Source organism: Vicia villosa, linkage group LG1 (assembly GCF_029867415.1).
Source record: "Vicia villosa cultivar HV-30 ecotype Madison, WI linkage group LG1, Vvil1.0, whole genome shotgun sequence".
In the NCBI taxonomy this organism is placed as follows: domain Eukaryota; kingdom Viridiplantae; phylum Streptophyta; class Magnoliopsida; order Fabales; family Fabaceae; genus Vicia; species Vicia villosa.
The window spans coordinates 38,426,206-38,443,800 of record NC_081180.1 but is presented as its reverse complement, the minus strand read 5'-3'; the positions used below and the strand labels follow the sequence as shown (position 1 = coordinate 38,443,800).

Below are 17,595 nucleotides of genomic sequence, written 5' to 3'. Positions count from 1 at the left end.
GTGTGGTCCCCTTCTGTTCCCTTCAATCCCTCAGCGCGCCTCTGTGGTCCCTCCATTGACGAAGATTACGCAGCTTGTTGCGGTCCCAAGAACGACAAGGTAAGGCCCACTTCAATTTGTTTATTCTCTGCAGTACCGATAGTATCTGGTCTTTAGTAATGATAGTAATAGAAAACGCTTCCAACTGTATTACGTACCTGAAAGCTAGGGTTTATGAGATTTCTTAAAAGCTGAACCTACCTTTGTTTTTTCTTGAAACGTGTAGGAAATGGTGTTATTTAAGGTGGTTTTTTATACGAAAGGTTCTTTTGTAAAGGATGAAGGGTTAACATATGAAGGGGGGACGTTTATGCTGTTAGTGGTCAAGACCCAGATTATTGGTCATATTTTGAAGCAGTTGACTTGATTAAGGACATGGATTCTTCATTTAAAATCGAAGATGTTAAGATGTGGTGGAAGACAGAAAAGGAAAGTCTTGGAAATGATCTTAAACCATTTGAAAATGATGTTGATGCAAGTAAGTTAGCTGTGTGTGCTGAGGAGAATAAGTGTGATGTCGAGATATATGCAGAGACAAGATTACCTGGTAGTGAGAAGACTTTCATGGAGAGGTTAATATCGAAAGAAAAAGGCCATGTTGTTGATGAGGAAATTGAAGAGGTTAATAGTGAATCATCTGAGGACTCATTGAATGACATACACTTTGAAGACAGTGAAGAGGAGAGAATGCATGATTTTGATGATCTCATTGGTGAAGGTCCAAGTCATGTGGAGAAGGGGGGAAGTAATGGTGTTGGTGCTGGGACAAGTAATGTGCATGATCCTGTTGGTGCTGGGATAAGTAATGTGCATGATCCTGTTGGTGCTGGGAGCAATCAAGGTATTAAGAAGGGTTTGATTACTGATGAGATGGAAAGGGAACATGTAATTGATGATGGTTACATGACTGGTGATATTGACAGTGGGGCAGATGATGATAGTGCTGATGAGAGGCCACCAGTGATCAGATTTAATGAAGGTGAAAAACTAAGAAAAGAGTTCCAATTCAAGGTGGGAATGGAGTTTGCTTCTCTAAAGCAATTTAAGAAAGTTGTGCTTGAACACAATGTGTTGAATGGTAGGGAGGTGAGGTTTACCAAAAATGATTTAACAAGGTGTAGGGTTGTTTGTAAGGACAAAAAACAATGTGACTACACAGTCCTATGTAGTAGGGTTCTGAGAACAACAACATTTAGGATCAAAACTCTATATGCAAAGCACAAATGTGGTAGGAAGTTCTTTAACAAGAATGCTAATGCTGATTGGGTCTCTAGAGTTATTGTTGACAAATTAAAGAACAACTCAGGTATGAAATTGAATGAAGTTGTGGCTGATATAAGACTTAGGTATTCTACTGAAATTACTGGGTGTAGGGCTTTTAAGGCCAGGCAGCTAGCTAGAAAGGTTGTTGAAGGAGACTCAGCCAAGCAATACAGTATGCTTTGGTCTTATGGAGCTGAATTGAGGAGGGCATCAATAGGAAATACTTTTAAGATGAATATTTCTGGAACACCTCCAAAGTTTGAAAGATGCTACATGTGTTTTGATGGAACTAAGAAAGCATTGAAGGTTGGATGCAGACCATTCATAGGGTTAGATGGATGTCACCTCAAAAACAAATATGGTGGGATCTTGTTGATTGCTGTTAGTAGAGATGCAAATGACCAATACCTTCCTCTTGCCTTTGGAGTTGTGGAGACTGAAACTAGAGACTCTTGGAGTTGGTTTGTTAAGTTACTTCTTGATGATATTGGCCATGAAAACAGGTGGTGCTTTATGTCTGACCAGCAGAAGGTATTTGTACCTTATTCATGTTTCTTTATTTCTGTTAGTACCTCATTACTGTTTCTACCTCATTACTGTTTCTCTATTTCTGATCTAATGTTAATTGTGTAGGGACTTGTGAGTGTATTTGAGGAAGAGTACCCTGAGTTTGAACACAGATTTTGCTTGAGGCATTTATATGCCAACTTTAAGAAGAAGTATGGAGGTGGCACACTATACAGAGATCTCATCATGGCTGCAGCAAAGGCCATCTATTTTGAAGCACATGAGGAGAAAATGAACCAGATTAAGGAGGTTAGTTTAGATGCTTATGATTGGTTAAATGCTATACCCAAACATAAGTGGTGTATGCATGCATTTCCATTTCACTCTAAGTGTGATGTTCTGATGAACAACCTAAGTGAATCCTTTAATGCAACAATTTTAATGCAAAGAGATAAACCTATCATCACCATGTTTGAGTGGATTAGGAACTATCTCATGGGGAGATTTGCCACTCTTAGGGAGAAAATAGAAAATTACAAGGGAGAGATCATGTCAAAACCCCTTAGGAGGTTAGATAGGGAGATAGAAAAAAGTGCAAATTGGTAACCAACCTATGCTGGTAGATTAACCTTTCAGGTCACACATGTTATGTTCACAGATAGCTTTGTTGTAGATTTATCAAAAAATACTTGTTCTTGTAACTTTTGGGATTTGGTTGGTATCCCTTGTAGACATGCAGTTGCAGCCATAAATAGGAAAGTTGATGATCCCATTAAGTATGTCCACAAATGTTATCATAGGGATACTTATTTGGCATGCTACAATGAAGTTATCACCCCTATTAATGGCCAAAATAAATGGCCAAGGACTTCTGACCCAAATATATTGCCACCTAGTTTTAAGAGAGGTCCAGGTAGACCCAAGAAACTCAGAAGAAGAGAGCCAGATGAAGCTTCTCAAAACAAGTGGCAAAGGACAAATACAAGTCACAGGTGTAAGACTTGCTTTGAGTATGGACACAACAAAAGGACTTGTAAGAAAAATAAACAACTAGCATGTGTTGAAGGAGAAGTGCCAAGAACTGTTGCAGCCACCCAAGGTAGTCAAACTCAAACTGCAACAATGGAGACAACATCAAAAAAAAGGGTTTGTATCTCAAATTGTCATTATACCATATCTTTTTGAATGTCATTAGGTTATATTTCTGATTTAATGGTAATGGTTGCAGGGTGTGCCAAAGGGAACAACTAAAAAAGGAGTCCAAAATAAGAAAAGTAAGAAGACTAATGTTGATGCTAACAGTGTGCCCCAGCCTGATGTTGATGCTAACAGTGTGCCCCAGCCTAATGTTGCTGCTAGTAATGTGTCCCAGCCTGCAAACAATGTTCCTGAGCCAGGTGTTGCTGCTAGTAATGTGTCCCAGCCTGCTAACAATGTGCCCCAGCCTGCAAGTACACAACCTGAGGTAACAACTACACAATCTTGTGCTGAAGCCATGAGAATGTATTGTGGTATAGACCCTGATGAGCTTGAAGCATTATTGAATGATGATGAAATCTTGGATATTCAACCATTGAGTGTTGATGCAAGTCTTGTGAAGTCAAATATGTCTGGCCCCAAAACTTCTGGCCCTAAAACTTCTGGCCCTAAATCTTCTAATCCCAAAACTTCTGGTCCCAAAACTTTTATAGGCAAATGTCCTAAGGCACCAAAACCTACTGTTAAAAGCTTTAAGGTTCCAAGGCCTAAGCCACCAACTGCTACTGCCAAAACTGTGGAATCTGATCCTGTAAGTTTGTTCATCATGCTGCTTAGAAATGCCAAGTGTATTTTCATTGCTAATGCTAATTCTCTTCTGTAATGACAGGTGAAAGCAATGATATCACCAAGGAAAAAGACCACTAATGTTACATCTCCTACAAGAAAAAGTGATAGGCTTAATACATTAAGGACAAAAAACATAATGGGGCCTGGAAGGGATGCAGAGGAACCACTTGTAATTCCTGAAGATGAAGGAGAAGAAAGTGTTGGCAGTGCTATAGGGTCAAGCAAGTGGGATGACATCCAAAGGAACATGACTCAATGAAGACCTATTTTCATTATGTATTTTGATTGAACCTTATAAGTTATGAACTACTTTGATTAGCAGTGTTGTATGATTATGTACTTTGTTTTGGCAATGTTGTATTATTATGTACTACGCAAGAGATGTAATGGAGCTCTACTTTTTTGTACCTTGCAACTACTATAATGGAGCTCCACATTCTATGTGATTTGCAACTTAAGTAATGTTATCCTTATGTTACATTCATCTTATCCTTGTATTATGCCAATTTACCAATTATAATTAAATCTTGCTAACAATTTACCAATTTGCCAATTTTGATCACTAATGATTTTTAAGAGTAAATTATGCAGAACATAACAATCTCATTTCATTGAAAATCAACTTAACATTACAACAATACCAACATTACAAATGACATTACAAAGTTAATGAGATATTACATAATTCAGCAACTAGAGTTCATAACAAGATACACATTTAGGATAAAGGACACAACAAGAAAAAACATCTTCAATCTTCCTCGAATTTTCTCTGTTTTCAACTTCATCTTCAAGTTCTTGCTCTTCTTCCTTGATTCTTCATACAAGAACTTCATATGATTCACTGCCATGGCCGATGACTCAATGTTCATCGAATCTGCACCTTCAGTTCCGACATGGTCTACAAAATCATCATCCCATATGAAGAGATCACACGTTTCTGCACTCCTCCAATTAGGGCATCTCCAAAACAACCTACCCTTGTTTGGTCCATTCTTGCAGAGATACGACACCATACGAACATGACAACCACAAAACTTCCCAACACCAGATTTCACTGAAGCAGTTGACATGATGGAGAGCAGAACGAGAAGGAGATCAAAAGGATGAAAAAAACAAGCAAATGAGAAGATGGGGGACACGATTTCAGTAGATAGGAGATGAGGAAGGAGAGGTAGAAGAATAACGTGAAGAAGAACAAACAAATTTGAGAAATTAGGGCAAATGGTGAAATTAGGAATCCCTTTATAAACTAACATACTAATGCCACGGTGTCATTGCAGAATTAAAAAGAAAAACAAAAATTAATTACACGTAGGCTGCCACATAAGCAACCGTTAGTGGAATCTGACGTCAGGGACTAATAATTGAGACGAAAAATTTTTAAGGGATGAAAAGTTGAAGGAAATTTTTTGAGGGACTAAAAATGAAATCCCAAATATTTAGAGGGACGAAAAACTTATTTAACCCTAAATACAATTCAATCCAAAAACATGTCTAGTAGTTAAGAAATTATGAGATAAAATGAATTTTTGAAAAATAAAATAAATTGTTTTTTATGATAAAGAATATATTTTGATGGTACTTTGGAAGTAGTAATTGAGGCTAGACATATAGAGCTAGACATATAGAGGACTACGGTTGGATCCTCGCAACTACGATCGAAAAATAGAACTAGACATATAGAGAGGACTACGATTGGATCCCCGCAACTACGATTGAAAAATAGAGCTAGACATATAGAGATGATCACGGTTGAATCTCCGCAACTACGATTGGGGAAGCTGAACCCACTTGATATTAGATCTGATGTCGAAATTTTTATTTTATTTTTGTTCGAACGGATGAATTGCTAAGTAACTATATAACCATATTTCTGCAAACAAAATCTTCGAACAAATATCACATTTTCTTCTCCTTCATTCTCCAAATAGAAGAACCTTCTAATCTGTGATCACAAATCAATCAGAGAAGCATGGAGTTGTGGAACAAAGCTCGAAGCTTTGCAGAAGAAGCATCGAAACGATCACAAGACCTTTCCTTGAATGCTCACAAGTTCACCGAAATCATAGCAGAAACCACCAAGGGGATCGCGGCACAAGCCCAAGCTTCCATGCACTTGGCCGAATCTTCATTCAATAAGGATGTCGATATTGATCTTAATCTTGAGAGTTTCGGTATCACCGATGAATTGAGGGAGTTCATCAGAGGAATCACCGTCACTACTTTCCGAGATTTCCCTCTTCAAGGTTTTATTTATTTTTTGTTGGTTTTATTGTGGAGGATTAGATTAGGGTTAAATGCAAGTGTTCTCAATTATACAATGTTTAACCTGGGTGAAATACTTCAACCAATGCAAATATATTCTTACATTCATAAAGACATAAGACCCTCACATATATTCTTACCTTGATTTTGAATGCAGTGTGTTTGGTTCTGTGGTGAAAAAAAATTGATTTTGAGTGAACTAATTCTGTAAAATTGATTCTGGTTAAAAGTGAATTGAATGTAAAATGATTTATTGTTGGATAACTATGCCAAATTGAGTCATGTAAAATCAAGTTTAAACTCAAAAGCTTCCAATTCTAGTTTCAAGTACTAGAGGCAGAATCAAACAACCAGAAAACATTGCTCTTTGTAATTGACAAAACCAATCCATTGCATTTTCTACTCTTTTTTTTTCATTCCATAATTTCCATAATCCTACTTTCCACTTACTCAATCAAGAGAACACTTGTACTTCGTTATCAATGCTACAAGGATTGGAATAGTGATGAGGAGTTTGGATTATTTGTATGAGATCATAGGTTCAAACCTCATTGACACCGCTGCATACAAAAAATAAGTAATTAAGTTTGAAGTTTGTATAATTAGTTGGCACTTCCTTTTATTATAATTATTAACCTGAAAAGCTTATCTCAATTTTAGTTTCCATTTGCAGATGATACAGAACTCTCTGATGTTCCTGCAGTTTCAAATATTAGGCAGGATCTAACCGAGTGGCAGGAAAAACATGCCAATCTTGTTCTTTCTACTGTCAAGGTAGAATCTATGTTTAGTTTCTCTTGAAGACTACAAATGACACACACACTGTTAGGATGTAGAATAGTGGTTAGTTAGATTAGTTAAAGTAGTTAACGGTTGTTATAGAAATTAGTTTGTTTGTTAGTATTTGAGGTGGTTATAAAGCTACTTGTATAAATAGAAGAATACAATGTAGAGATGAATCGTTCAATATTGTAAATCATTTGTGAACAGAGTAGCAACTCTATTGTGAAGGGGAAACCCTTGAGGAGAGCTTGCTCTTATGTTATTTCCTGTTTTCTAACAAAGGCCGTTCTTTCTTTGGAATCCAATTCTTGGGCTCCTAACAATTGGTCTGACTTACTGGATCTTCGAGAAGTGTTAGTGTTCTTGGAGATGGAGGCATCTCAAAGGGTAAATTTGCCAACTTTTAAAGGGATAGACCCCATTGGGTGGCCTGCAAGGTCGGAAAAGATTTTTAAGGAGCAAGAAATTGACGGGTTCAATCAGTTGCAATGGGCTTTCATGAGCGTTGGTTCAGTTCTTGGTGTCAAGAGGACCTGTATTCAAACCGGGTGTCATTCTCTTCAAATCTGATCTTGAGATTTAGAACAAACAATGGTAACTGTGTTTTTGAAGGCTTTTCATCCTTGAAGCAAGAAGTGTAAAGGGAGATGAAAAACCTCCTAGAAAAAGTGAGACAATTGGTGGAGACACTAGAGAAGAAGGAAGAAATGGCTAGGGATCAGATTCTTGGTGATTTAAAGAAGAGTGGCGAAAAGATTGCTAACAATAGATCGTTTTCAGAGTCTTTGTCAGCAGTTAAGTCAAAAAGAGAAGAATCTTGCTCTTGGGCTAGAAAGATGATTAGTGGGGCCAGTCCATTGGGGTCGGTGTCACCAAGGTGAGAAACAAAGTTAACATCAGATTGGTCATTGGTCAGTGGAAACAATGCTGGAAAATCAAGAAACAGAAAAAGAATGTAGAAAAGTGCAAAAAAAAGATCAACAGAAGGTAGAAGTGAAAGGTGAAGGTGGAAATGCTAAAAGAACTCAACAATTCACCGACGCGACTCTCAGTAAGTTCATAATGAAGACTAAAACCACAACAATCCAAACTGTTTCTTGATGCCGATGTAAAGGTCAAGAAGGAAAAGGTTTTATAAACTGTGATAAAAAATGGGTGGAATACACCGCAATGTCCAAAATAGTTTGGATTTTGATGCTCTGATCAGCCTCCAATCTCCGGCAAAACCATCAGAACCAGATCAAGAGTCACTCGTGATAGCTGTGGAAATTCAAGTTAAAAGTTGTTCCACAATTCCAAACCTTTTGGGCCAGGCCCAAACAGTTAGTATGAGGGTTTTGGATCCAGTTTCAGCTCAAATGCATTTCAACAGTGGGATTAATGACCTTACAAAACAGACCTCTGCATCTCACTGGAAGAGAATGGTTGTGAATACTCTGGAGAAGTCAAGACAGATTTGGTTGCTATGGCAGGAAAGTGAAAAACAGTGTAAAATGAAAGTGGGCTGAAGCCCAAGTAGGTTCCACAAGCTCCCAGCTGTGGGATCCAGGAGGGCCAGATTTTTGTTTTTCTTCAACACATTGGATATGGGTTATTAACTAGTGGTTTTATCATGAAGTTGCACCTAAGGTATTTGGGGAAGAATGATCTTGGTGGAGAACAACAGTAGGTTGACGGTTATATGCAGAACAGTGGAATACATAGCGAGCTGAAGAGGAAATTGGTTCATCAAGCTCCAAACAATGGGATCCAGGAGGGAAAACTTTTGTTTTCTACAACAAATGAAACAAGAAGAATATTGTAGTTGTCAACCTTGAGGACAAGGTTGTTTTAAGGAGGGGTGTATTGTTAGGATGTAGAATAGTGGTTAGTTAGAGTAGTTAAAGTGGTTAAGGGTTGTTATAGAAGTTAGTTTGTTTGTTAGTAGTTGAGGTGGTTATAAGGCTACTTGTATAAATAGAAGAATACAATGTAGAGTTGAATCATTCAATACTGTAAATCATTTGCGAATATAGTAGCAACTCTATTGTGAAGGGGAAACCCTTGAGAAGAGCTTGCTCTCATGTTATTTCCTATTTTATATAAAGACGGTTTTTTCTATGGAATCCAATTTTCGGGTTCCTAACACGCACACATAAGTAGATCAAAACACAAAGTGTCTTGAGGGTTGGGTTCCCAACACACACACACAAGTAGATCAAAACACAGTGTCTTGAGGGTTGAGGATTAAATTTTTAGCTTATTAATCATTATCTATGTGAATCAGAATAATATAGGTGGTTCCCTAAAATTGGGAGACTGTTGTCAAAGATTTGCATAGTCATTAGAACTTTTATCATTGCAAATGGGCAGCATGTTTGTGTTACACATATATAGACAATAGAAAATCTCTGTAATTGTATGGGTGTGAGCTGCAGATAGTGGAATGTTTGTGTTACAGCATGTTTGTCGATCTTTCCAATAGAGAGATATTTTGTGTGTGTGGGAAGTTAGATAGAGCATGGTTAGATCCAACAAGTAACAACCCATAATTGCTTCTGTGACATTTTCATGGTAATACTAAGATCCATTCATGTTAATTGCTGATATTTTACTATGGTAGAAATATGAGTGTGCAGTATTTTTTTAATCCAAGTTTGTTGTTTGTGCAAATCAAAGGGTCCAAAGCACTGATTATATGTTCAGTTAATCTAGCATGAAGAAAGTAATATTTGACACCTTGGTGTATAGTTTATTTTCTTTTTAAAATGGCATTTTTGGAAACTAACGCCTTCTCACCATTCAGTTCATTCTTTGTAGGAGATTTCGACATTGAGGTATGAGCTGTGTCCACGTGTTATGAAAGAGAGAAAGTTTTGGAGAATATATTTTATACTTGTGAATAATCATATTGCACCGTAAGTAGTTTATATTGTTGCTCGAGTATTTTGATTTTTGTATTAAATTTTGTTATTTGCCTTTTGTCTCTCCCAGACCAATTTAATACAGGACTATTTGGTCTTTGAAGTCTAAGAAAACTATACAGTCTTGTAATATGCGAAGCTTTTCTTGTTACTTCTTGAATGAAACATAAATGCATATATGTAATTTACCCTTTTTAATGGCAAAGATCACAATGCATGCATATTACTATGATACTTCCAGTTTAGCGTATAGGAAAATTTATATTGTCATTCTATTTATTTAGCTTTAAAAATACCCACAGCCAGTGTTATCAAATAGCGGCGCCATGGCGGATATAAATGGCGGGTTTTGGGCTCACCGCAATGGTAAATATTGGCCGACATTGCCGGTTTTCTGCCATAATCCGCTATAACGCGCTGCAAAGCAGCCAGTATGGAGGGATTTTGGCTCTCCGCCATGGACCGTCATCCGCCATCATCGACAACACTGCCCACAATACAATAAGTGACTCTAGGAACTTCCATGTAGTAAAATGAACATGTAAAATTTTGAAAAATATACTTTAGACTGTGGAAAGTGACTCATATGGGCAGCTTAATGCTATTATCCATATATGCAGGTTGAGTTGTTTAAGAGATGACAATTTTTACTAATTTATTCGAAATTTTAGTAGACTGTTTTTCATTCTTCTGTGATATAGTTTTATTGTTTTGTTTCATTCTTGTGCTATAGTTATACTGTTCTGTGACTTATAGTAGACTGTTTTTTCCTATGGTTACTTGCAGCTATGAGAATCGGTATATGGAAGATGCTAAACTAAAATCATCCGAGCGAGTTAAAGATCAAATAGAAATGAAACCATTAGAAGTTGAATTAACCTCTAATCAAGAAGTCAAGGAAATAAAAAAAGAGACCAAAACATCAAATTCATCACGCCAGCAAGACTTGGATGCATTTCTTCTAGGAGATACAGAAGATAGTGATGATGACCCAGGTATACCTTATTTATTTTGTCTTTTTAAATCTATTTGTTTATGAAAGATATACCAATGTATTTCAAGTACTCTTTTTGGTCTTGTTTACTACCACCTCGGTCCTAAATTAAAAGTCGTTTTGTAAAAAATAAAAATTGTCTCAACAATAGTTTGTGCATTAGGCTACTTTATCAGTGCCTGTTATTCCTTTTGGATGACCTTCAAACAGACATTCACATTGAATGGAAGCAAGAATATTGCTTCTCGACAAACATTGGTTTGGAAAGTGAGTCCAGATGGTTCAATGTTTCTAAGCACGCACAGTTATTTCAATTATTTTGCTTGTCAAATCTTAAAGCTAACCCACAAGACTATCATTTTCATGTTTGCCTGTTTTATTTTAGTCTCTGAGACTGCCATGTTTTTTTAGAGTTGGGAATTTTACCAGTTTATCTAATGGCAATTGGTATGCTTTGGGGATATAATTTGGAATTTCGGAGTATAGAATATCATGTGCCCTAGGTGATTCATTTCTTCATGGATGAATTCAAGCTTTGATGAGTTTATATATGGTCTTTCCAGATTACGATGATGGTGGATTTGATGATGACTTAGACAAACTGGAAGAAAGTTCGGTAAGAATGATATGATGCATACCATATTCGGTCTTATTCTCTCTTTCTGTACATATATTTCTCCTTTTAGTTATATTCTTTTTATTACTTTTTTTTTTCCTGAATGTTGGGCACGGAAAAATGTTCAGCGGTTAAAATTAACACAAGAATAAAATAAGTGTAGCAAAGATGAGAAAGCACCTACTTCCTCGATTTCATATTATAAACAAATTTTACTTTTTAGATTCATTACATAATTGATGTATTTGGTCTATATATAGACCAGATTCATTAATTATTCAATAAATCTAAAAGTCAAAATTTGCTTTTAATAAAGAATGGAGGGAGTATAGTAGAAAATGTCGTAGAAAATAGATTTGTTTTGAGAATGTAAAGAGAAGACACGTAGATTCAGTTATAAGAAGAGTATTACATCATGGAAAAACCTAGAAAAACTATTGTTGGGAAAGCATCAAATAAACAAATATCTGCTCATGCGAAACAAAAGAAGAAAAAGAAGCAAAAAAAATTCACAAATTTAGTATTCAATTTTTAATTTTTACAGGGACAAACTTACAAACTCATACGATTGGAATTTTTTAAGGAGAAAATTACAAATCCTTCAAACTACAATTTTGAAATGGACAATTTGAAAACCCTCTCTAAATCCTCATATCCTATGACACAACTACCCAAACTTTTCTTCATTATCCCAGACAATGCATATCTAGGCTTTTCTTCTTTATCGAAGACAATGCATTATGCATTTCTAGACTTGAAAAGGAATCACAATTTGAAATACTTTGATAAGGAATCACAATTTGTAAACTTCTTTCTACAGTATCTGATTGTTGTAATATACTAATATAATTGATTGCTTTCTGTTTGGCTGGATAACAAAGTATTAGAAAGATTTATCCTTTCCATTTGAAATAGCAATTGCATGTTTCTGCATAGTAGCCATAACCCAAGGGTGTCCTGTAACTTGTAAGAAATAGTACCATGTCAAACATTTTTTATCTTTGTAGTAAATAGAAATTTTCATTAATTGAAAAAGAGATTGGAAACAACAACAAAAAAAAGTCATCTTTCCCATGAGTGGTGGTGGGGAAGCACCATGATTTCTCACTTTAAACAGAGTTAACATACTAGGCGGGTATGTGTTGCATATATAAAAACTTGAGGGAGGTGGTTTTATGTTTAAAAAACTAAAGGCTGTGTAGTTTTCCCTTTATTTAATCATATACCCAATTGGCAACAATTTTGTATATAGTATTAATTTGCAGACTTGGCAACAATTTTGTATATAGTATTAAATTGCAGACTTGCTTGAATATACAGGAAGATGAGAAAGAAAAGGCATAGATGTTTGGTTGAAATTATTGGGTCACATTATTGAAAGTGGTTGCAACATGCCTCAGAATATTCATGATGAAACAAGCCTTCTTAATTTCTTATTGTGTTTGTGTCACACAAACGGTGCCTGACCTGTTCCATGATGATGATCACTTAATTTATTGTTTCAACTTTCAACCCTTCCTTGCCCCTTTATTTCACATGTTACTAGTTTCTCCATGCTCAGAAATCAAGATTAAGTAGTGAATAATTTTGTTATGCTCCAGAATACATTTTTCTTTTATATGTATATAAAATATATATAAAATTTGTTTTATTCTTTTGAACAAAAAATGACTATGCTATGTGCAAATTGCTAACTGCTACCTGGTCTTAGTGCGATCCAACATTCTCCACATTCTGATTAACCGTAAAGATAATATTTTGAATGAAATTAAAATGTCTCCCACTTTCTCCCAATTACCATACTATATCTTTATTCAATTCTTAATCATGTGTTTCAAGTTATTATAATCAAAGTGTTGTTCGCTTCTATTTGGCGCATGAAACATTCATTATAGCCTTTTCGTGTCACGTTTTCTGATTGTTTACATTTATTATCATGTATTTATTTCATCCATATGGCATATAGTTGGCCTTCATGGAGGGTTTTTAATTGGAAAGTTGAAAATATACCTGCACTTTTCCCCTCTCTTGGGTCCCACTTTAATCATTAGTGCTAAGATTATTATTTAATATAATAAATAAGCCTTTTTGTTGACATCATTATTAATTAACATATGTGAGGCTTGGTTTGTTTATTTTGGAGGCATTAACTCTTATAATTAATCTTTACTTTATTTTGCTGATGTCATAAACCAACTGAAATTGGCACTATGTCATGGTTCCTTGTTTTCGTCTTATGATAATTTACATTTTTTTGTCTACTGGCAGATCAGCCAGGCTTATAGCACTATATATGTTAATGTTATATTGAAAGTTTTTAATAAAATAAAATTTTAATATAAAATTTATATTATTAATTTTAATGTTTATCTTTTAAAGTAGGTTGAATAGTTTTTTTTTTTTTAAGTTTTAACATAAAATAAATTTGAATTTGAAATTTTTGAATTTGTTAACCTATTTAAACAAAATTAAATTTGGTTCGTCTAACTTATTTTCACCTTTGTTTTCTAATAGAGTTATTAGTTTGACCAAAAATTAATAAATCTAATAAATATTTGTTAAAATTCAAATTGACTTATATTTGTAAGGTTTAATACAGTTTTAAATTCTATTTTATTTTATTTATAAAATTAGTTTTTTTTAAAGTTTAAATAGTTTTCATCCCCTCTTAAATTTTTGCTCAATTAATGTGTTTATTTTTAAATGAATTATTATATAAAACCTTTTTAAGATTTTAAATATAAAAAATATAACTTACATATTAATAAAAAATAAACATCTAATTAATTTTAATGTAAAAATAAATATAAATAATATTTAAAACTTTAAAAATAAATTATATTCAATGCAGAAATTTGAAAATTGAGATCTAAATTGTTTGGTTTTAAAATAAAAGAATTAATTCTATGAATGATATAAAAAACAAATTATAACTGTAATTAAATTTATTTTTAATTAATTTTATTTTTTTTATCAATTGAGTTCAATTAAGAGAAAAAAAAAATACACCGGCAAACAATCACGACTGTGTTAAGTTTTAAATCACACTGTTATTTTTAAAAAAATTACTAGTGACATGGCTTATTGATGAAACTCAATTAAATGACACAATAAAATTATTTTACACTATCTTTAACCTCTTCAATTATTGAGATGATAATTTATAATATTCCTATAACACTAAACACTAACTTTTTTTTGCTTTATTCTTTTTCAAAAACTCATGAGTCATACATGGATGTAAACCCTCCAGCTGGGTTATTTACAGAAGCTGGAATCTTGTGACAAGTTAAGCACAAATTTTCACTACAGCCAAATAACTTATGCTGCCATCTTTTTTAGGTAACTTTATCTCACTTCTACTTTTTTTCCCTTCAAAGTAGAAACGGGAATCACGTTTGGTTGTCTAAGGATAAGCTGAAATAGTTTGTTCCAAGGGTCAATTTTTCATTAACCCAAATATATACTCTATGCATATGATTGCTATATGCTACTTTATCCTTCCCAAAATTCCATACCTATATCTTTTTTCCAATTTAATTTCTTTTAAAAAAAGTCACGTTCCAATAATAATAATTAGTACATTCATGACATTCTTGATTTGTTATCTACTATAGGTGCTACTTGTCTATCTTATTAAATTACATGTTCCATCTAAGGTTAAAATCAGAATGTGACACTAGGAATTAATAAAAGCAAATTTAAAGTAACGTGACTAAATAGAAAATCAGAAATATTGGCGTTCAACGCTTTTGTTTATTCTTTTAAGCAAGGTGTGTATTATTATTATTATTATTAATGTAACTTGAAAAAAATATTTGTAACGTGCAAAAGATAATAACCAACTAAATCCACTCTTTCTTAATTAAATTAAAGAAAGGAAAGGAATTTTATGCATGAGATTGGTAAGATGTGCTTTTTTTTCATTATTGTTTTAGATGTCAATAGAGGTTGATTCCGTAAGAGCATCAATTAAATTTTAGGATGTGTTTCTTTTAAATATTAAAATTACAATTTTAAAAATATTATTTCAAAGAATTTTATCATCAGAAATTTTATTCTTACTTTTGTATTTGATAAATAATTTAAATTTGGGTTAAATATATAAAATTTTTATGTAATATCTGCGAAATTCACTTTTCCTCATTGTAAATTTTTTTTCAAACACCGCTTTGAAATATAAAAATACTATGTATTTTGTCTCCTAAGTGTAAAGTTTACTCGTTAATATTTTTTTTGTTTGATTTTTCTCGGTGTGCTGTTTAAATTGCACGCTCAGAGGGTGATTCAAACAAAAAATATTACAGGAAAAACTAAAAAATATATATTATCAGAGGATGAAGCGAATTTCGCTTATATTACATGGGTGAAAAGTATTAACCCTTTAAATTTCAAAAAATATTTATAAAATATATTCAAAAATAAAGAGATGTGATAAGTTAATTGGTGGTTACTTATTTTAGTAAGGATGAAAGATTCTCATCCTATTTAGTGGGAATGAAAAATAAAAAGGTTTAAAAAATTATTTTCAGAAATATGACTATAAAAATATAATATTCTCATGTTTGATTTTAGTTTTAAGAAATTATTTTAAATAATTTTTTATTTTCAAAAATATTATTTACATATGTTTTTTTCATTTTATTTCAAGGATTAAATGGTGGAAATATAACATTTTTATGGAAATAAATTCAACTAACTATAACTTTTCACAATTACTTGCGTCATTTATAAACATCACATTTTTTGAAATTCAATATAACGTGTGAAATATATTTCATATAAACGTTGTTAAATAATTCCTTTAATATATCTATAAATAGATTTATGACAAACTAATAGATGACCCGTATAGAAAACCTTAACTTATATAAGTCCTATTTAATTTCTTTAAAAAAAAAGAATAATAATGCATGCAAATATGTTAAAATGAATGAAAACTAATATACTTAAATTAGGTCCGTAGAGAAGCTACCAAATTAGATTTTGAAATAATTATTGAAAGGTTGGATTACGATTCTAATAGATGATTGAATTTGCTGCGATGAGATACGGAAAAAGTGGCAAGTAAAAAAACATATCTGAAAGTTGAAACGTGAAGACACAAAAATAAGAAAATGTGGATGTCCTTTTAAGTTGTGCGGGTACCACAATGTGAATAATACTTGGACATTTAGTATGATTTGGGGTCTACATTATCATGGATTAAATCACAAGTTAGTTGATTATCCAATCGTATGTCCTTTGAATTCTGAAAAGAAGAAACCTATTTTTGAGATAACATTGAACATGGTTCAACCTAAAAACATAGTTACAACTTTGAAAAGAACATACCTGAAAGTGTCTAAAATATTTAGCAAGTATACAATGTTCGCCACCAAACAACAAGGTGATAATGAGTCCAAGATATGAAATGCAACAGTTGCTGACACTCTTGGATGAACATCATTATGTATCTAGGTAGAGTGTGTGTGAGGATGGAAAAAAAATTCGAGATATATTATAGACTTCCATCATGTTTCTTAACATGTTTTCTATGGTATTGATAATTGATTCAACATATAAGACCATTAAGTACAAGCTTCATCTTCTAGAAATTGTTGATGTTATATATATATATATATATATATATATATATATATATATATATATATATATATATATATATATATATATATATATGATTTATTTAGTTGACTTTGCGCTTTTGGAAAGTGAAAAAAAAATGATGTTACATAAACTTTGAAAATGGTTTGTTGTATGTTGAAAGACTTTGAAAAATAAGTCATAAGGAATTGTCACCAATCGCAATACTTCGTTGATGAATTCTATAGCAAAATTATTTCCTATATTTTATGATTTAATCTGTATGTAACATATAAACAAATGTCACAAGTAGAACTAAGTGTGCATTGACAAATAAACAAAGCAAAGATGAAGATGGGGGAAATGGTCAAGCCTAGTAAAATATTGAAACTATTTATATGAAACCACTCACAGAACCAGTAAAAATTACGGGTGGTCCTAAGAAGGCCAAATCAATACCTAGTGATAATTCTACCAAACGAGCATCGTCATATTTCGAACATGTCGACTCACTTTATCTGGATTTTTTACTTTCATAATCCAATTGTTTTTTTACAAAGGGTGCTCGCATCACCACCCTCTTGCCTTCCCCATATTTACCAAAAAATGAAACACGTTGAGGAGACGCCTACTTTTATGCACAAATACATTAACTGAATTGTAGAAGTTAAAGGTGATGGTAGTTGTGAAATTTACGTTGTTTAAACTTTGCTAGGTTAGGGAGAAGAGAATCATACACTTGTTCGTCAACATCTTAACCAAGAGTTAAAGCCCTATAAGGAAGATTACGCGAGGTTATATTGGAAAAA

At 33.3% G+C, this 17,595-nt stretch overlaps 1 protein-coding gene across 2 annotated transcripts; it reads left to right on the top strand.

Annotated features, from left to right (window-relative positions):
- Positions 1–5,462: 5,462 nt before the first annotated feature.
- Positions 5,463–13,376, top strand: LOC131634593 (uncharacterized). 2 transcript variants are annotated; one of them, XM_058905260.1, is made up of 6 exons: positions 5,463–5,885; positions 6,578–6,678; positions 9,487–9,584; positions 10,377–10,585; positions 11,148–11,200; positions 12,503–13,376. In XM_058905260.1, the coding sequence occupies exons 1-6, from the start codon at positions 5,612–5,614 to the stop codon at positions 12,542–12,544; spliced, it is 777 nt and encodes a 258-aa protein (XP_058761243.1). In that variant the 5' UTR covers positions 5,463–5,611; the 3' UTR covers positions 12,545–13,376. The 2 variants fall into 2 exon arrangements, with proteins under 2 accessions (XP_058761243.1, XP_058761248.1); XM_058905265.1 differs by having other exon boundaries at positions 5,465–5,885; positions 12,521–13,367.
- The last annotated feature ends 4,219 nt before the right edge of the window (positions 13,377–17,595 follow it).